The sequence below is a fragment of the Coregonus lavaretus genome, assembly GCF_964263955.1.
Source record: "Coregonus lavaretus genome assembly, chromosome: 4".
NCBI lineage: Eukaryota > Metazoa > Chordata > Actinopteri > Salmoniformes > Salmonidae > Coregonus > Coregonus lavaretus.
In genome coordinates this window covers 53,640,841-53,661,976 of record NC_139991.1, presented here as the reverse complement: position 1 = coordinate 53,661,976, position 21,136 = coordinate 53,640,841, and the positions used below count along the sequence as shown (strand labels likewise).

General features: G+C 43.4%; 1 protein-coding gene across 1 annotated transcript in view; it reads right to left on the bottom strand.

The window, feature by feature from the left end:
* LOC311128712 (mediator of RNA polymerase II transcription subunit 15-like) overlaps window positions 1-20,231 on the bottom strand; it is a 41,300-nt gene extending 21,069 nt beyond the window's left edge. The window contains exons 1-5 of the mRNA XM_084160951.1: window positions 20,147-20,231; window positions 18,187-18,274; window positions 17,988-18,039; window positions 17,850-17,876; window positions 17,570-17,725 (exon numbers count right to left, since the gene is read on the bottom strand). Coding sequence (XP_084017077.1) covers window positions 17,570-17,725; window positions 17,850-17,876; window positions 17,988-18,039; window positions 18,187-18,274; window positions 20,147-20,214 — 391 coding nt within the window. The 5' untranslated portion in view covers window positions 20,215-20,231. The remainder of the gene's footprint in view (window positions 1-17,569; window positions 17,726-17,849; window positions 17,877-17,987; window positions 18,040-18,186; window positions 18,275-20,146) is intronic.
* Between the last annotated feature and the right edge of the window lie 905 nt (window positions 20,232-21,136).

Genomic DNA, 21,136 nt, shown 5'->3' with positions numbered 1-21,136 from the left:
CGTGGCGGATGTGTTGTTACCTACCCTTACCACCTGGGGGCGACCCGTCAGGAAGTCCAGGAACCAGTTGCAGAGGGAGGTGTTTAGTCCCAGGGTCCTTAGCTTAGTGATGAGCTTTGAGGGCACTATGGTGTTGAATGCTGAGCTGTAGTCAATGAATAGCATTCTCACATAGGTGTTCCTTTTGTCCAGGTGTGAAAGGGCAGTGTGGAGCGCAATAGAGATTGCATCATCTGTGGAACTGTTGGGGCGATATGCAAATTGGAGTGGGTCTAGGGTTTCTGGAATAATGGTGTTGATGTGAGCCATGACCAGCCTTTCAAAGCACTTCATGGCTACCTACGTGAGTGCTACGGGTGGTAGTCATTTAGGCAGGTTACCTTTGCTTTCTTGGGCACAGGGACTATGGTGGTTTGCTTGAAACATATAGGAATTACAGACTCGGTCATGGAGAGGTTGAAAATGTCAGTGAAGACACTTGCCAGTTGGTCAGCGCATTCTCAGAGTACACATCCTGGTAATCCGTCTGGCCCCGCGGCCTTGTGAATGTTGACCTGTTTAAAGGTCTTGCTCACATCGGCTACGGAGAGCGTGATCACACAGTCGTCCGGAACAGCTGGAGCTCTCATGCATGCTTCAGTATTGCTTGCCTCGAAGCGAGCATAAAAGGAATTTAGGCCGTCTGGTAGGCTCGCATCACTGGGCAGCTCGCGGCTGGGTTTCTCTTTGTAGACCGTAATAGTTTGCAAGCCCTGCCACATCCGACAAGCATCAGAGCCGGTGTGGTAGGATTCAATCTTAGTCCTGTATTGACGCTTTGCCGGTTTGATGGGTCGTCTGATGGCATAGCAGGATTTCTTATAAGTGTCCGGATTAGTGTCCAGGGGCAGGATTCACAAAACCTTCTTAAGAAGAAATGTCTTCTTAACTGCCATTTTTCCTTAACTATAGACTTAAGAAGAAAGTTAAGCAAAGTTGCTATTCCTCAAAGTTTTTGGAAATGTTCTTAAGTTTTTTCCCTAAGAAAAAAGTTAAGAAATGGGATTCTTGAAAATAATGCTTTAGGAAATGTACTTAACTTTAGGACAGCTAAACCAATGTCTTGTGCAGACTGGGCCCAGGAGGTGAGCATTTTAAAAATATATATATTATAACTAAAAACATAAATGTAAACCTTAATTTGAAAAGCTTTTAATGACATATTTGACTTAATAATGAATATTATAATAATAATTGTTGAAATGGTCATAAAATCAAATGATGCCAAAGCAAAATGTATTCATTAGAAAAGTTATTAAAATAACAATAGTCAAACACAGAATAATTAAACAGGAATATTTAGTGATTCAAAGCTTACTATGATCCTGTACATTAAAGGATGGAAGTTATTCTGCTAGAGAGAGGGAGAACCCACAGAAGCCCCTCAGAGATCGGATGGAGCCTCTACATGTCCCTGACCATGTTCTACTGAGGCAATATCGACTACCGCGACACTCTATCATGTACTTACCTGACCTTCTAAATGAAAACTTAAAGAGAAAGACCATGAGATCATGCCCTCTTCCAATCATCCTACAAATCATGATAGCTCTGAGATTCCTAGCATCGGGATCCTTTCAAGCCTTGCTTGCAGGGACAGTGGGAGTTAGTCAGTCCTCTGTGAGTCAGGTGGTTAGTGCAGTGTGTGATGCACTGTGTTGTCATGTGCAAAGACTCATCAAGTTCCCATCAACTGCAGCTGAACAAATAAGCACCAAACAAACTTTTTTTGAGGTGGCTAACTTCCCCAATGTCCTTGGTGCTGTGGATGGGACCCATGTGGCAATAAAGGTCAGTGACGATGACAAGCTTCTGTCAAAACATGTCTACATAAGTAGAGTTTGCACCCCACCAAAATGTATTATTTCAGTAGGCCTTATTAGTAACTGATGTAGTCTCACCATTTCTCCTGATATGGTCCACGTGATGAGGAAATGTATGTTAATCGAAATAACTTCCACTCTATCAATGTGCAAGTAGTCTGCAATGCCACACTAGCCTTCACTAATGTTGTTGCCAAATGGCCCGGGAGCACACATGACTCCTTCATTGTATCAAATTCAGCCCTGGGAATCAAGTTTGAGGAAGGTCACATTCCTGATGGATGGCTATTAGGTAAAAAAAATCAGAAATCACTAACCCTTTCTTTCTTTACCTGATACCGGTTACCTGTGTAATTGTTTTGTGGTCCACAGCACACTTAAAATAGTGTTGCTTCTTTTATATATATATAACTACTTTGTATGTTTGGGGTTTTAGGTAATAGTGGCTATGGACAAAAAACATGGCTCATGACACCAATCCTACACACTAACAACGATGCAGAAGAGAAATACAACCATGCTCAGATGAAAACGAGGAGTTTAGTAGAGAGTCCTAAAATCCATATTCAGATGCATTGACCGCTCGGGGGGAGTTATTTTATACAGCCCAGATCATAACCTCAGCATGTATCTTGCACAACATCGGCATACAAAACACGATGCCACATCCCAATATACCTGACATTCCACCAGCCGTACCTGATCAGGATGCTGCCGCTGACCACAATGCTGCTGGTAGATGCAATGCTGGCCTACAAGCAAGAAATTACCTTATAAAGGAGGAGATTCACATGACAAAAAATAAGGTTTGTATGATATCGAAACAGATTTATTTTAGAACATTATCTCTTCAAGTCTTCTTTGCTTCTACATGGCAAACTTCTCCTTCTCCGGGCTAGCTTCTCCTTCTCCAGGGCTAATCTCTCGCCTTCCACTTTCAGCAGCTCCTCCTGCACCCTGCGCAGGGCCGTGACCTCCCCCAGCAGCATCCTCTGGACAGCCACCATCTCCTCCACACCAGCAAGCCTCCTTGCCCGGGGTGGTACTGGCTCGTACATTGGGGTGTCATGATGGATAAGGATCTGAGACAGGCGCATCTCCTCTGTGTCTTCAGTGATGATCTGTTGAGAAAATACAATGAATATGTTATGGGAATGATATGTGTTGTAGGCTTATTATAGAATAATAATAAACGTATTAAATGAGAAATCAAACAAACACCTTCCTCTGCTTGTTCTACTTTCATATGATCATGATGGCTCCCACATCCGGGCACGGGCATTTGGATGAGGTCCAGTGTATTTCTGGAAGGTCAAACACATCGTGACAGCATGACAACATTTCAAGAGCTGTAGGCTCGATATGATGAGAGAAGTAAACAAGTGTAACGTTAGCTGCACGACTGGATACTTTTGTAACCATTAATGTTTTCTTGCGCCACAGCCACAGACGGCTACCGGACATTTAAATACATAAAGAAAACTAATTAAACGTACATTATCTAGCTAGCTAGTAATTAACCATATATTACAATATTCTAGAACTGTTATATAGCTAGAGTTAGCTAGTCAATTTGCAAAGAAGAACGTTAACGTCGTTAGCTATGTTGGCTAATTAGCTAATGTTGTTACGCGTTAGCTAGCTAGCCAACTTACCGGTCGCGCAGTCCGAGTTGATGCCCGACCGCAGTCCCTCTACCACCATTATCATGGACAATACCTTCCCCTCCAGCTGGTCCACATGAATGGTCGATCCCCCCCCCCCCCCTCCAGTTTTCTCTCAGCTCCTTCTTAACAGCCGACTTGATGTCGGACCACTTCTTTTTTATGGCGTCACTGTCCGTTGCCATACCCCCGACAGCAGAGACAGACTCGGCCACTCTTGCCCATCCTCTCTTTTTGGTCTCTGCAGTGACCCAGCAGTTATCAAGTCTCCCCAACCTTTTCCTGGCTGCTATTTCCTCCACCATCACTTCAAGCTCTTGTTTGCTGAAGTTTTTATTGCACTTTCCTTGGATATCCATTTTTTGTTTTGATATAGCTAGTCTGATAGCTATAATGTGTGAAAAATAAAGTGTTTTTTGTGTGTGTATACAGGGTTCGCGAGCCAACTAAAATGTTTTATTCTCGAGACATAAAGCAAAAAAAAAAGTAATAAAATTGAAATATCTACACTTTATTATAGTGGGCCAAATCCTATCATCCCTGTCACATAGGCTTATTTATTGGTTTCAAGCACGTCACTAATGTCAATGCCACATAAGAAGCCACATGTTCTTAAGAAAGATAATTACGAAGTTCCTAAGAAAACTATGAATTCCTAAGAACATTTTAAGGAATTGCATTTACGAACTATCTTAAGAACTTTTTATTTAATTTTTTTCCTTAAGAAACTTCTTAAGTTTTTTGTAAGTAGTGTTTTGTGAATCCGGCCCCAGCTCCTTGAAAGCGGCAGCACTAGCCTTTAGCTCGGTGCGGATGTTGCCTGTAATCCATGGCTTCTGGTTGGGATATATACATACGGTCACTGTGGGGATGACGTCATCGATGCACTTAATGATGAACCCGGTGACTGAGGGGGTATAACTCCTCAATGCCACTGCATGAATCCCGGAACATATTCCAGTCTGTGCTAGCAAAACAGTCCTGTAGCGTAGCATCCGCGTCATCTGACCACTTCCGTATTGAGTGAGTCACTGGTACTTCCTGCTTTAGTTTTTGCTTGTAAACAGGAATCAGGAGGATATAATTATGGTCAGATTTGCCAAATGGAGGTCGAGGGAGAGATTTGTACGTGTCTGTGTGTGGAGCAAAGGTGGTCTAGAGTTTTTTTTCCTCTGGTTGCACATGTGACATGCTGGTAGAAATGATGTAAAACGGATTTAAGTTTGCCTGCATTAAAGTCCCCGGCCACTAGGAGCGCCACTTCTGGATGAGCATTTTCTTGTTTGCTTATGGTCTTATACAGCTTGTTGAGTGCAGTCTTTTTTTCTTCTTTTTTTTTTGTACTTTCACCCCTTTTTCTCCCCAATTTCGTGATATCCAATTGGTAGTTACAGTCTTGTCCCATCGCTGCAACTCCCCTACGGACTTGGGAGAGGCGAAGGTCGAGAGCCATGCGTCCTCCGAAACACGACCCTGCCAAGCCACACTGCATCTTGACACACTGCTCGCTTAACCCGGAAGCCAGCCGCACCAATGTGTCGGAGGAAACACTGTCCAGCTGGTGCCCGGCCCACCACAAGGAATTCGCTAGAGCGCGATGGTACAAGGAAATCCCGGCCGGCCAAACCCTCCCCTAACCCGGACGACGCTGGGCCAATTGTGTGCCGCCTTATGGGCCTCCCGGTCACGGCCGGCTGTGACGCAGCCTGGGATCGAACCCGGGTCTGTAGTGACGCCTCAAGCACTGCGATGCAGTGCCTTAGACCGCTGCGCCATTCGGGAGTGAGTGTGGTCTTAGTGCCAGCGTCGGTTTGTGGTGATAACAGCTACGAAAAATATAGATGAAAACTCTCTTGGAAGATACTGTGGTCTACAGCTTATCATGAGGTACTCTACCTCAGGAGAGCAATACCTCGAGACTACCTTAATATTAGACATCACGCACCAGCTGTTATTGACAAATAGACACACACCCCCACCCCTCGTCTTACCGGACGTAGCTGTTCTGTCCTGCCGATGCACGGAAAACCCAGCCAACTTGGGGAGACTTGATGTTGTTGTTCAACCACGACTCGGTGAAACATTACAGTTTTTAATGTCCTGTTGGTAGGATAGTCTCGAACGGAACTCATCCAGTTTATTCTACAGTGATTGCACGTTGGCCAGTTCGAGGTGAGTAATCGCTGTTCTGATATCCAGAAGCTCTTTTCGGTCTTAAGAGACGGTAGCATCAACATTATGTACAAAATAAGTTACAAACAATACGAAAAAACACACAAAATAGCACAATTGGTTAGGCAGCCATCCCCCTCCGGCACCATTCTTCTGGGATATAAGGGTGCAGTGAGATACCCTATAGGTTGGACGATACTTTTCTCGTCAATCATCTTGAAAAAACGTATACTTAAACTGAAAATCAACCAAAGTCAGCCTTGAAATGCTTTATCTAAATGTTGAAAGTGCGTAGGCGACGGAGAGAAACAAAATGGTGCAGTTTGAGGCCATGTGGCAGAGAGTGATGCGGGAGATGGGGGTGTGAGCAAGTGGGTATGGGCAAGTGTGATGTAGTTGTCGCTATATGACTGTGCCATCAACTTATTTCTTTAGCAGACATCACTTGCTGTTTATATTCAGTCAACACATATTTTAAGAATATCATGGAATATAACAACATTTGTTTCACTTAGAATAAACATTAGTGTAACAACAGTTTTAGTAAGTAATATGCTACAGTCAAGTTACAGCTTCTTCTGACAAAGTAGAGACAAAAAAATAAGTGTATTTTTTCGGGTGTGCGTGCGGGACAGAGGAATAGCAATTCTTACACTATTGTTCTAAATTCAATCACCCTCTTCTTCTTCTTCATCCTCATCATTCAGTTAATTCAAATTCAGTTTTGAAGTCGTGCACAATTATCAGTTTCTATTTGGTTCATATCGCCCATTCAGTGACAGCATTCATTCAGGTAGAGACACATTAGTGCCTTGGGACCCAAAAGCATAATCAGCGCTCTAACTCCCCCTTGCGGTGGTCTGGAGCAATGAAGCAGTGGAGCAGGGTAACGTACTAAACCACAAATTACCTCTATGTCCCGTGGCATAATCTCAAAACGTTTAATTGAGGAACCACTGTAACCTTCCACAGGGTTGCATTATTTTCCAGAGAACACATAGAGCCCCGAGTTGATTATACCATGGCTATAATTTAAAAGTGGAACTGACAGCGTTTTAGCAACATGAAATCGTATTAAAATCTGTTCATATACACCCCCGGGAAGAATATTACACTTTTTTTTTTTACATTTTCAGACAAGCGAAAACTTAGATATGGTCATTTTCACGTTTTCATAAATTCATAGAATGCTTGGGAACGACGTATAGTAAGGCATTTGTGAAAATTCTATAGCAATATAGAGTGGTAAAGCTGCCGTGCGTTTGGGCAATTAATAGGCACTGCAGTGAATAAAACCTAATAAAAACATCTGTCTTGTTCAAGACCGGAGTCTACGCAGACTGGTGCGCCATTGCCAATCAGAGCTACAGTAGGCCTATATGCAAATAAGTCATTTGCCACACGGACCCACCCTCTTTCAATTTGAAATGGACTGTGTTTACTGGCAGTAGCAACAGCGCGACATTAGATCATTAGAACGCATTCGCCAAAAGCCACAAAATACACCTGAATGGATTTCTACAGATATGTAAGTACCACGGGAGTCCTCTTACATTTGGGAAATTCACAGTCCCATTGATCAAACAACCATTAAAAGGTAGGCTCTCAGTTGCCTATGCATATCAACAAGATCAACAACTAATGCTAGCCAGAGCGAGATGAGCTAAAATCTAACGAGGGAACATTAGATAAACCCTCTCAAACTCTTTCTGCTAGTCGGCTTTCAAAATTGCACTGATAAACGATGGGGAATAGTAGCCTGCTCGTCCTTCTGCAGCTTGCCTGCCAATGCACGCTTGTCCCAACCCACGTTTTGACAACTGAATGGGAACTTGCCTGCCCACCCATTTGATCGACGCCAAATACATTTGACAACTAAGAGATATGCTAACTGTGGAGAAGTCGTTCAATTTCAGCATAACTAGATAGCTAGCAAAGCGATTCACATTTCTTGCTAGCTAACCAAATGACACCTGCATCTCAAGCTGTAGCCACCCAAAAACAAATAGAGGGAAAAATCAGTCAATCACCCACTCCTCCAATAACATGACATCCTCCTAGCAGCTAGTTAGCTAGCTAAAGTTAGGCTTTGTGTTTTTAGTTTCCTAAATAAATAGCTACGCTAGCCCAGGAGTGTCAAACTCCATCAGCGCAAGGACCATATTGAAAAAACACAACAAATTTGCGGGCCGTAATAATTTTTACATGTGCAACTGCAACCCAAACGGGCCATGTTTTATTAGAAAAAAATATGGCCCTTTATAATGTCCACTTATGTACATATGATGCTGTATATAGCATTTTGACTTATTAAAACAAAAATAGATAAATAATATTTGTCCAGCCTTTGCTGCTATGCTTGTAGATGTGCATAATAGTCTGCGACCCTAATCAAAAAGTATTTAATAACTTCAAATAACATACAGTGGGGAAAAAAAGTATTTAGTCAGCCACCAATTGTGCAAGTTCTCCCACTTAAAAAGATGAGAGAGGCCTGTAATTTTCATCATAGGTACATGTCAACTATGACAGACAAAATCAGAAAAAAATATCCAGAAAATCACATTGTAGGATTTTTTATGAATTTATTTGCAAAGTATGGTGGAAAATAAGTATTTGGTCAATAACAAAAGTTTCTCAATACTTTGTTATATACCCTTTGTTGGCAATGACACAGGTCAAACGTTTTCTGTAAGTCTTCACAAGGTTTTCACACACTGTTGCTGGTATTTTGGCCCATTCCTCCATGCAGATCTCCTCTAGAGCAGATGTTTTGGGGCTGTGGCTGGGCAACACTGACTTTCAACTCCCTCCAAAGATTTCCTATGGGGTTGAGATCTGGAGACTGGCTAGGCCACTCCAGGACCTTGAAATGCTTCTTACGAAGCCATTCCTTCGTTGCCCGGGCGGTGTGTTTGGGATCATTGTCATGCTGAAAGATCCAGCCACGTTTCATCTTCAATGCCCTTGCTGATGGAAGGAGGTTTTCACTCAAAATCTCACGATACATGGCCCCATTCATTATTTTCTTTACACGGATCAGTCGTCCTGGTCCCTTTGCAGAAAAACAGCCCCAAAGCATGATGTTTCCACCCCCATGCTTCACAGTAGGTATTGTGTTCTTTGGATGCAATTCAGCATTCTTTGTCCTCCAAACACGACGAGTTGAGTTTTTACCAAAAAGTTATATTTTGGTTTCATCTGACCATATGACATTCTCCCAATCCTCTTCTGGATCATCCAAATGCACTCTAGCAAACTTCAGACGGGCCTGGACATGTACTGGCTTAAGCAGGGGGACACGTCTAGCACTGCAGGATTTGAGTCCCTGGCGGCGTAGTGTGTTACTGATGGTAGGCTTTGTTACTTTGGTCCCAGCTCTCTGCAGGTCATTCACTAGGTCCCCCGTGTGGTTCTGGGATTTTTGCTCACCGTTCTTGTGATCATTTTGACCCCACGGGGTGAGATCTTGTGTGGAGCCCCAGATCGAGGGAGATTATCAGTGGTCTTGTATGTCTTCCATTTCCTAATAATTGCTCCCACAGTTGATTTCTTCAAACCAAGCTGCTTACCTATTGCAGATTCAGTCTTCCCAGCCTGGTGTAGGTCTACAATTTTGTTTCTGGTGTCCTTTGACAGCTCTTTGGTCTTGGCCATAGTGGAGTTTGGAGTGTGACTGTTTGAGGTTGTGGACAGGTGTCTTTTATACTGATAACAAGTTCAAACAGTTGCCATTAATACAGGTAACGAGTGGAGGACAGAGGAGCCTCTTAAAGAAGAAGTTACAGGTCTGTGAGAGCCAGAAATCTTGCTTGTTTGTAGGTGACCAAATACTTATTTTCCACCATAATTTGCAAATAAATTCATTAAAAATCCTACAATGTGATTTTCTGGAATTTTATTCTCTCAATTTGTCTGTCACTCAATTTGTCTGAAATCCATTCAGGTGTATTTTGTTTTTTCCCCACTGTATCTATATATCAGAGCATATGAGCGGAGTGGAGCGGTGAGAATCTCAGCTCCTCGCTCACGGAGCTGTTCACCCCTCCGCTCCCCCCGCTCAAAGCCACATCAGGCCAGTCCGCTCATTATCGCTCAGCGCTCAACGCAGTTTGTATCGCGCTCCACTCAAATCGCCCTCTCGCTCGCTCCAAAAAAGGAAAAAAATCTGCATGTATTTCACTTTTAGCTTAAACCACAGCCTTACCTCCCAAAGAACTAAAGAGCAACGACAACATTTTCCAAATAGAAATGCTTTATTTCAAATTACAAATTAGGCCTAGCCTATGTAAGAAGGAATATACACAAAAAGTCCTGTAAAATTAAACGAATCAATGGGCCTAATTATATAAATAAAAATATACAGGCTATACAAAGTTTTAAAAGTAAATTAACTATTAGGCCAAAATTCTGATAACTGAACTTTTGCGCAGCTTGCACGTGGATTAAAATTAAAATTGTCTTATATCCATTGTCAAACTTTAAAATAAAAAAATTTAAAAAATGAATTGCTTTCCTTATCTACAGTTCTTTTGAGTTCACCTTCAAGAACACAAGTTTGGCCAATGTCTGAGGCTTCAGACTCATGCGGTGGTTTCTTGACAGCAGGCCAGCAGCGGAGAAAACCCTCTCTGCGCTCGCAGACCCGCTTGGGATGCTGAACACAATGCGAGCTACTTTAGCCAGGCGGGGAAAAGACGTGGAGTTTTCTTTCCAAAATCGAATAACATCTGCGTCTGGGTTCTGTCTCGGGGATGAGAGGTAATTTTCGACTTCACCTTTGGCGTCTCCGGTTATGCGTAGCTGCTCGCTGAAGTATGACCCGAACAGGCGAGCTCTTTTTGGTTCAGGCTCGGGATTCAGGTCAGCGGCGGGTGGGGTGTCTGTCTCGTGTGTCCCGCTGGGAGCATTCATTTCCTCAACTTCTTTTATGAGGAGGTCGCGGATCTCCCCGAGTCTGTTGCATACAGACTCATCTCGGATTATCCATTCTGTCTTGAAACGGGGATCTAACACTGATGCTAAAATGAGATGTTTATCAGTATAGTATATTCCATAGCGAATTGACATGTTGTTTGCCAATGTTTCTGCAAAAGCAGCGATGCCCATTGAAAGTGCAGCGTGAGTGTCATCGGTGAGCAGGGATTTGATTTCTGTGACAGCAGGGAGGATCATCCCCAGGTTCCCCAGCTCCTTCTGCATTTTGTCTGTGAGGTCTGCCAGTGGTGTCAGCACACTGACAAGGTGCGTCAGCTGCCGTACTTGATTCAGGGTGATGTTAGCAACATTAGACTTGAGTTTGTTTTGCCATTACGGGTCTTTTTGGAACAACCGGATTAACGACTGAATCATCCGCAGCTGGCTGCTCCATCGAGTGGCGCAGGCATTTGTGGGGCGGACACCTAATTGGTCGGTTTCCTCTGTGTTCAGGGTGCTCTTGCGTACACTTTTCACCAGGTGCCCGACTTTCACTAACAGCCTATTAATGTTGTCGTGCTCGTTAATGGCGTCTTTGATCGCCAGCTGAAGCATGTGAATGGGGCATCTCAGATGTAAATTTGACACAGTAAAGTACTGATTTATCATAGTTTCTACATTAGAGGTTATCACTTCCACATGGACTTGCGAGGGCGCAGGTGGTCCCTCATCCTCCTCTTCATGTTCTGCACTGCTGCTGGCATCCGCGGTCACTTCACCCTCCTCCTCCTCTTCAGTGCCAGGGAGGAGGTTAAATGCCTTGATCATGTTGCTGGCACTGTCAGTGACGACCCGAATCACACGTCGTTGCACGTTCCAATATTTCAGTACACTTTCATACTTTTGGTAAATACGATCTGCGGTATGGTGCCCCTGTATGTGCTCACAGCCCAACAAAACCGTGTGCCCCCGGAACGTCCCATCAATGAAACTGGCCACGATGCCAAGGAAGCTGTGCCCTCTTCTACTGGTCCAAATGTCCGCAGACAGAACGAGCCCATCACCATTTTGCAGTAGGTCTTGCAGTTTGGCTTCCATCTCTTCCAGGGCATGTGGCATGAGTGTGTCCCGTACGGTGTTGTAGCATGGGGGGGTGTAGCCCGGTTGAGCTGCGCTGGCGAAGTGTTGCATCCCTTCGCGTTCTCCTTTACTCAGCGGTTCATAGTCCATGTAAATCATTTTAAAAAATGCTACATCCAGCTCTCTTTTTCTCTCCCTTGTTATGGTTGGGCCTTTGCGTGCAGTGAAGAAACTTTTGAATTCCTCAACCCCTTTCTCTTGTTGCTGCTGCTGCTCCTCTTGCTCTATAAAATACAAATTCATGGACGACACAAATTAAATTAAACAAACCATATATTAGGCCTACTTTGAATGACAAAACAAATTTGTTTGAATATTAGGCTATATTTACTTTACACTTTTGTTACAAGTTACCCTATTCAACTTGCTAACCTTTTGCTTTCTTCCCAGCGTGTTCACGTAGCACACTTTCGTGTTTGAGAGATGTGTCTTTTTAGATTCCAAAATGAATCTTTACTGACTGAAACGATGTCACCACATTCTTTTTCTTGAACCACATTATCATTGTTAGTTAGTTTTATATTAATAGTACACCTGTATGACTTCTCATTTTCCTTTTTGAAGTACTTGGTGACCTCCATTATTGAGCCGAGTTTTGACTGAAAATAGTCTACTGTTGATGACTGTGCAAGACACAGATGGATTCTGGGTCAGGCTTGAGCATGCTTCAGACTCGTGGTGTGAGCAGAGCGAAATTGGAGCGGGACATAGGGCGACGCTCTGTCCTTTTAAAAATGCCGCTCTGCGCTCTGTCCAAAATCCGTCCGCTCGCGCTCCCCGCTCGCTCCCGCTCCACTCCGCTCACATGCTCTGATCTATATGTTGTTGTAACATTTCAACCTAAAACATGGTTTTCATTTATTTTTTTTACTGCATGCGGCACGGTTGAATGCAGCATTGCTGTATGGTGCCAGACTGCAACATTTTAGTAACCTAGCTTGGCCTGTGTCTGTCTGTACACTTTCCCTTCGCTGCGCACTCTAAACGGGACACACACGAAAGCAGCGCAGTTGAAGTTCAATTCAATGATGCAAGCACATCAGACTGTAATTTCATGAAGTAGATGACTCAACTGATGACTCCTTTATACTGGCTTGTGTCCCCTATTCGGCCCAGGGGCTTTGTGTTTGACACATGTGCGCTAGTCTATTAGCCACGTTATGACAGGCTTGTGATCATTGCCCTAGCTAGTTTGATTGAAACTGAAATGGTGCATCCCGAATGGGTGGAGGCAGCAAACAATGTACCAGGCCATCTGTGATTTACAACCTGACAGCAATATTTTTTGAACTACCAAGTATTGGTGAATTATATTAATCATGCATTGAACTGCATCCATCTATTCTGCCAACAATATCTATTTATTATGGCCATCGAAATGTTAGCTATTAAAATCAGATCCAACAATAATATCAAGGGATTAGAAATCCAGGGTTTAAAAACAAAAGGTGTCATTGTATGCTGATGATTCATGTTTTCTTTTAAATCCACAATTTACAATCTGTAGAAACAATGAGAATAGAAGGGTTCAGAACTTTTGTGAAACATTCCATTTGAAAAAGATATGGCAAATAGAAATCCAATATGGATGGTGTTAAGAGATAGATGGGAGGTGTTGAATGGAGCTAGGATGGGACTAATAACAACAAGATAACTAATGTAAAGCATACTGTGTCCATAATAAGTATATAGATTATAGGTTGACAGCTTTTGTGAAAGAGCACAGTTAAAAATATATGGCATATTGAAGCAAACCAGATGGACATCATGAAAATGATAGGAGAGGTTGAGGGTAGAGGAAGTTCAGGAGTAAAAACAAACAAAATAGAATTATTGTAAAATTGACTGTGTCCATAAAATGTATATAGTATGTATAAGCTGGAAGTAGAGGCCTAAGCGTTGTTGTTCATTAGTTTACTCTAATTAGGGGAGGGGTGGTGGGGTTGTAAAGTTTTTTTTAAAGGATATGCATGTATGTATGTATATGTACACATATATACACTGCTCAAAAAAATAAAGGGAACACTAAAATAACATCCTAGATCTGAATGAATGAAATAATCTTATTAAAAACTTTTTTCTTTACATAGTTGAATGTGCTGACAACAACATCACACAAAAATGATCAATGGAAATCAAATGTATCAACCCATGGAGGTCTGGATTTGGAGTCACCCTCAAAATTAAAGTGGAAAACCACACTACAGGCTGATCCAACTTTGATGTAATGTCCTTAAAACAAGTCAAAATGAGGCTCAGTAGTGTGTGTGGCCTCCACGTGCCTGTATGACCTCCCTACAACGCCTGGGCATGCTCCTGATGAGGTGGCGGATGGTCTCCTGAGGGATCTCCTCCCAGACCTGGACTAAAGCATCCGGCAACTCCTGGACAGTCTGTGGTGCAACGTGGCGTTGGTGGATGGAGCGAGACATGATGTCCCAGATGTGCTCAATTGGATTCAGGTCTGGGGAACGGGCGGGCCAGTCCATAGCATCGATGCCTTCCTCTTGCAGGAACTGCTGACACACTCCAGCCACATGAGGTCTAGCATTGTCTTGCATTAGGAGGAACCCAGGGCCAACCGCACCAGCATATGGTCTCACAAGGGGTCTGAGGATCTCATCTCGGTAACTAATGGCAGTCAGGCTACCTCTGGCGAGCACATGGAGGGCTGTGCGGCCCCCCGAAGAAATGCCACCCCACACCATGACTGACAACCGCCAAACCGGTCATGCTGGAGGATGTTGCAGGCAGCAGAACGTTCTCCACGGCGTCTCCAGACTCTGTCACGTCTGTCACATGTGCTCAGTGTGAACCTGCTTTCATCTGTGAAGAGCACAGGGCGCCAGTGGCGAATTTGCCAATCTTGGTGTTCTCTGGCAAATGCCAAACGTCCTGCACGGTGTTGGGCTGTAAGCACAACCCCCACCTGTGGACGTCGGGCCCTCATACCACCCTCATGGAGTCTGTTTCTGACCGTTTGAGCAGACACATGCACATTTGTGGCCTGCTGGAGGTCATTTTGCAGGGCTCTGGCAGTGCTCCTCCTTGCACAAAGGCTGAGGTAGCAGTCCTGCTGCTGGGATGTTGCCCTCCTACGGCCTCCTCCACGTCTCCTGATGTACTGGCCTGTCTCCTGGTAGCGCCTCCATGCTCTGGACACTACGCTGACAGACACAGCAAACCTTCTTGCCACAGCTCGCATTGATGTGCCATCCTGGATGAGCTGCACTACCTGAGCCACTTGTGTGGGTTGTAGACTCCGTCTCATGCTACCACTAGAGTGAAAGCACTGCCAGCATTCAAAAGTGACCAAAACATCAGCCAGGAAGCATAGGAACTGAGAAGTGGTCTGTTGTCACCACCTGCAAAACCAGTCCTTTATTGGGGGTGTCTTGCTAATTGCCTATAATTTCCACCTGTTGTCTATTCCATTTTCACAACAGCATGTGAAATGTATTGTCAATCAGTGTTGCTTCCTAAGTGGACAGTTTGATTTCACAGAAGTGTGATTGACTTGGAGTTACATTGTGTTGTTTAAGTGTTCCCTTGATTTTTTTGAGCAGTGTGTATATATATATATATATATATATATATATATATATATATATATATATATTGCAGGGGGGAAAAAACATATGAGGGATTGGAAGTGATGCAGACAATTACATTGATGGAAGTTACAATCTATCTGCAATATTAAAGCTGATCTACCCCCCCCCCCAAAAATAAAAAAATAAAAAAATAAAATAACTATACAATAACAAAATTATAATAAAAAATTATAATAACAATGCCTTACTGTACGTCATGGAATTTTTTGTGAAATAGAACCTATTTTTAAAACCTCTTATGAAGTTGGTTTTGAAGCATAAACTGGGAATGTTATATGTTTTACTGATATTATGATTGTCTGTTTGTTTCATATCTGCAAAGTAGTTAAAACGCTGTCAGAAATGTGTTCATTTGCAGGTAGATGTGTGTTCATTTACATGTAGAAATGTGTTCAACATCCACTGAAGTAGCTAGCAAGTTTACTAGATAGCTACAGTAGTTGCCTTGCTAACCAAACAAACAGACTTGCTAGTTTAGCTAACCAAACCATCAGTCCTAGCTTGCTATTATGCAAATTGAATTCAATTCAATTCCAATAATTCAATTCCAATAATGTTTTTAAATCAAATTTTCAAAAGCAGCTCAAAACATAGAACATGTAAGAATGAACTATAGCCATTGAATTCTACCGTGCTGATATACTGTGCGTTATAGGGAAATAATGCAGACTCTAGAACAGTGCCGATTTTTTTTTCATGAGCATGGCCTTATTTCTATTACAGCATATTGGATGACTCTCATTCATATTCCATTCACCCAGTTCAATGTAACAGCGATAGGTTTAAGCTACTACATGATACTTGAATTTTCCCTACACCCATCATGAGGTTGATACAACCTAGCCTATTAATGAAAGTTTACAACGTAGGTGCACACAGGTCAAGACAAATTTGAGGTGACAGACAGTGACATTGAATAAAGCCTTGCACACTCTTGCCTGCACCTAGCTGATATAGGGTGTAATCATTAGTCCAACAGTTGCAAATGAGAGTTTCTATTGGACAAATTCAGGTATGTTTATCCCCATTTTGTTCCGTTTGCTTCTGTTTTAGAAATGTTTTTCAACAGAATCGGCTGAATGAATACACCCCTGATCACGCGTAAACAGAGTTCACGCTCATAACAGCCACATTGTATTCCTTATCTTCCCTTCGCTTGTGGACTTCAATGCACAACACATCAGTTGTATGTGACCAGGCGAAAAAACCGTTCCAAGCCAAACCGCTACACACAGCCTACATTGTTGTCACCATATAAGCTAAAGTAACGTCATAGTCAGCATAGCTAATAGAACTAATGTGTTAGTAAACCCGCTACAATCATGCAGTAACGTTAGTGTAGTCAGTAAGCAGTTACACCGGCGGGCCCTGGTGGCAATAAATTAGTAATACCAAAAGCTTACCTTGACTTGGAAGAGTTCCAGTGTTGTGTTGGAAAGTCATAGTCAGCTAGCTAAAATAGCATCCCTCTAAGCAGGGTGTTTCAGTAGGCTAAACTAGTTAGCTGCATTTGCTAGCTAAGTAAGTGAAACTGAAAAAACTCTCTCTCTCTTGCTTCTCCTTCATTTTGGAAGAAATTAATTTGTTTAACTATTCAACTATTGTCTTTCTCTCTCTTTGAGTCAACTACTCACCACATGTTATACACTGCAGTGCTAGCTAGCTGTAGCTTATGCCTTCAGTACTTGATTAATTATCTGATCCTTTGATTGGGTGGACAACATGTCAGTTCATGCTGCAAGAGCTCTGATAGGCTGGAGGACGTCCTCTGGAAGTTGTCATAATTACTGTGTAAATCTATGGAAGGGGGTGAGAACCATGAGCCTCCTAGGTTTTGTATTGAAGTCAATGTACCCAGAGGAGGACGGAAGTTAGCTGTCCTCCGGCTACACCATGGTGCTACCCTACTGAGTGCTGTTGAGGCTACTGTAGACCTTCTTTGCAAAATAGTGTGTTTTAATCAGTTATTTGGTGACGTGATTATATTTAGTTTAGTTTTATCTAAAAGGGATAGCTTTTTAAATGTTTTACCATTTTTATTTTTATGAAATTCACTGAGGTTGTCCTTCCCTTCCTCCTCTGAGGAGCCTACACTGCTCTAGAATGCCCTTCAAGCCAATCAGAAACGAGTATTCAACAATGCCATGGTATAACCATGAAATGAAGTGAGAAAGTTAAATAGCTTCAGAGATACACTCACTTGATTGAGGATTTCCAGCCACTCCTGCCATGGCATGCTGACCCATTTGCATCTGCCCCATGCCACCCATGGGCGCACCAGGTGGCCGAGGCCCCATACCGATGCCCCCTGGAACCCCTGGAACACCTGTGAGATTTGTCAGGGCATTCATGGGATCTGGAAGAGGGGAGGCAATATGTACATTTACACCTGGGCAGTGGCATGTGTAGCAATGTAGATATTCTTCTGAATGTATTTTAGTAATGGAGAACATGTTTTGCATAATAACAACACAACTCACCTGGACCTCCTCCTTGCGCCTTTTTATCTGCAAAACAAAACATAGTCCATTACATAACTCGACAGAATAGCTGTCTTGAAAAATATGAACGTGAGCTAGACATACATAGCAGATAGAAAAAGTATGTGGGGTACTTACGAATGTCTCTGAAGTGAATGATCAACCTGGCTACCAGGGACAAGTATTCTTCCTGTTCAGAAGTAAACAACAATACCCTTATTAGATGAGAAATGGCCATTATAGTAATTACAGTTACTCATATACAATGTTACAGAGTGTTGTCTGATGATCCATGATGAGGTTACTAGGTGTGTGTAAATTAAAAACATTCACTCACTCTAGATTTGGCTTTGACATAAACATGGTTCTCCATATCATTGCTGGACTTTGTGTGTGCAGTCCCAGCCTTTCTTATCGCCTCCTCACTGAAAAAGAGGAAGCGATTCAGATAGATTTTGCCAGCTGTATTTCGCTAGCAACACATGCCAATGATATTAGCTACATTCCTGGCAGATGAAGTGCATTTTATTCCAAGTGAGGCCAAGCAGGAATGTCACCGGGGTTTGTGTTGTAGCTAGCATCTCGCTAACTAACATTAACTAAAGTTAGCTAACTACATAGCAGGGGCGGATCCAGGAACACAGATTCTATGGGGACAGTCGAGTGGAAAAAGGCTACAGAGACAAGCGGGAACAACAGGAACTTCTGTTATGAGTGTGGGGATTCACTGCCGCTACCTAAGCTGCAGAAGACAGTCTTCTGTTTTGAGCTATGAGGAATGGAAGAGGAAAAAGAGGAAGAAGGCGTTGAAGAGAATGAGGAAAGCAGAGGTTGAATTTGATGAAGATGCCGATAGAAAGGGAGATGGGGGGTGAAGAAGACTGATGTCAAGTACAAACAGAGTGAGCAGTACGCTAAGTCGAGTGCTGGAGGTGAAATGGAAGTGAGTGATGGCGAGTGAAGTGAAGTGGAAGGTGTGGTGAAGAGGTCGGAGCCCGCACCTGGCATCGATGGACATGATAAAGAAGAATCTGGTCCAGTAGGAGTGAGATTTTGCCTTTTGGTGGATCCATTTGTGGTTTCAGGGTGGGTGGAAAAGGAGTTGAGTCAGTGAAGGTAACACGTAGTGGGCTTGTGATATTTGTGTGTGTTTCTTCCAACCAGAAGGAGCAGGCGCTCCGTGTCACGCAACTACTTTGTTACAGGTGTCAAGCTTATAGGCATGTGGCAGCAGTGTGTAGGAGGGAAGTTCCTAGGTGGGAGAAGTGTGCAGAAAATCATGAGACTGTGTAGTATTGGGGAAATAAGCAGTATGTGCTAATTGTAGGGGTGGACATTGTGCTGGAGATCAGAAGTGTCCGGTTGAGAGGCGGGTTGAGGTGGCCAGAGTCAGAGTACGGGCAGAGGGTGTCGTATGCTGAGGCAGTGAAAAAAGTAGAGGAAGATGGATCAAGGGTGAGGGATCCTGAGAGAATCCCTGTGAATAGTAGATCTGTGCCAGCACAGAGGGATAGGTCAATGAGTGATATATGCTTCAGTAAGGTTTGATTCTAAGCGTTCATAGCTATGGTTACCAACTGTACAGCAGAGATGGAACGTAAGTCACATAAAATAGATTTGGTGGCAGTGGCAGAGAAGTATTTGGGGGTACGAGATTTGACTTCAGAAGAGTTACAGGGCATGTTGAGTGGTGGTGTCCTGTCCTCGCAGGCCGTTGTCCTGGGGTAGGGCCAGATAGGGTTAAATAGTGGAATAGGGTGGTGGGTTTTAATTAGTGTTGGTTATTTCATTTTGTGGATCAAATTATAACGGTTTATATCCCAGTCTTGTTGGTGGCGGTAATGCAACATCAATTGGATGCCAACCGCCGTTAAACCTCTCCGAAGAAGTTACATAGCAAGCAAAGCAAAGACAGCGAAGGCTAGCTGGCTAGTTTAACTAACCTTTAGCTGAAAGCCCAATTAGCTAAACGTCTCAAAACGTATCGAAAAAACTGTAATTAGCTAAGTCTTTATGGCAAATACGGACACATGTAGCTAACTGCATCAACCCCGATGACGCTTGGCTTACGGCCTCATATCAAGCATGTTTCATAGCTAGCTGGCTAGTAACCTGAGCAGCCGCTTATGGGCTGATCCATCATGCCCACTAGCGGCTGCCCAGGCTAGCTGGCTAGCTGCTAACTTGTTAGCTTTTAGCGCTGACTGAAGTTGTGGTGAGCTAGCTAGCCACTGTAGTGATAATAGCGGAGTAACTAAAATATTACAAACAATGTTAATAAAACAAAATTGTCTCACATTTGTGCAACAACTTTCTGTCGGAATGCAGGGCTTCTCCAGTCGCTATCTGGTCCTGGGACCTCCATTGCGGACGTCTTCTTCTTCGTGTGAATTTTCGGCACACTAGACGCTGTGTTGCGTATTGCTGCCTTTGGCAGGTCGGAGTGCGGATTGCACATTCTGGTCACAAGAAAATGGGAATGGGGAAATCTTAAATTACACTACCATCTAACCCTGCACCTATACACTATCCCCCCAAAACCACCACCCATCCCAATACTTGGCCCTAAATGATCCTACACCAGGCTGTCGACCTGGGAGGATGAAACCCCTTCTCTCAACTTCCTGTACATCTTCTGCACTAAAACCTCTTACACCCAAAATATTTATCTGCTGCTGCAACCTTGGACAGGAAAAGGCGCAACGCTCGCTCACCATAAAAATACGTAGTTTTATTAGACACGTTTAAAAGATTGACGTTTCGGCCCTCAATGGCCTACTTCAGAATAATCACAAAGGGAATGGACAAGTTCATATAGGGCATGGGGAAGAATATTAGGGAGAAAACTCTGCTGCTAAAACTACCACATCTATCTCCTGTGATTCCCACTCCATCAGTACAGTGCAGTTGAACACCATGGCTATAAATGCAAGAAATACAACCTTACTAAAACTCTCTCTTCAGGCCTACTCACTGTGGGGCTCCCAGTCGAATCACTCACGCTTGGGCTATCCACTACTCTCTTCGCTGCCTCAGCATTGGAAACTTTCTGCCACACTCAAACTCTGGCAATCTCAACCTGTCTCTCTCTCACAGGGCACTTCAGATCCCCAGCTGCATGGGTGCACCCACAGTTGACACAAAGTGCTTTCTCTGTCCCAACTGTACACTCCCTCTGACTATGTCCTCCTGCACATTTCTCACATCTTGGGATCTCCCTTCTACACACTGCTGCAACATGTCCTAATCCTTGGCACCTAAAGCACTGTAGAGGATTCGGAACAGAA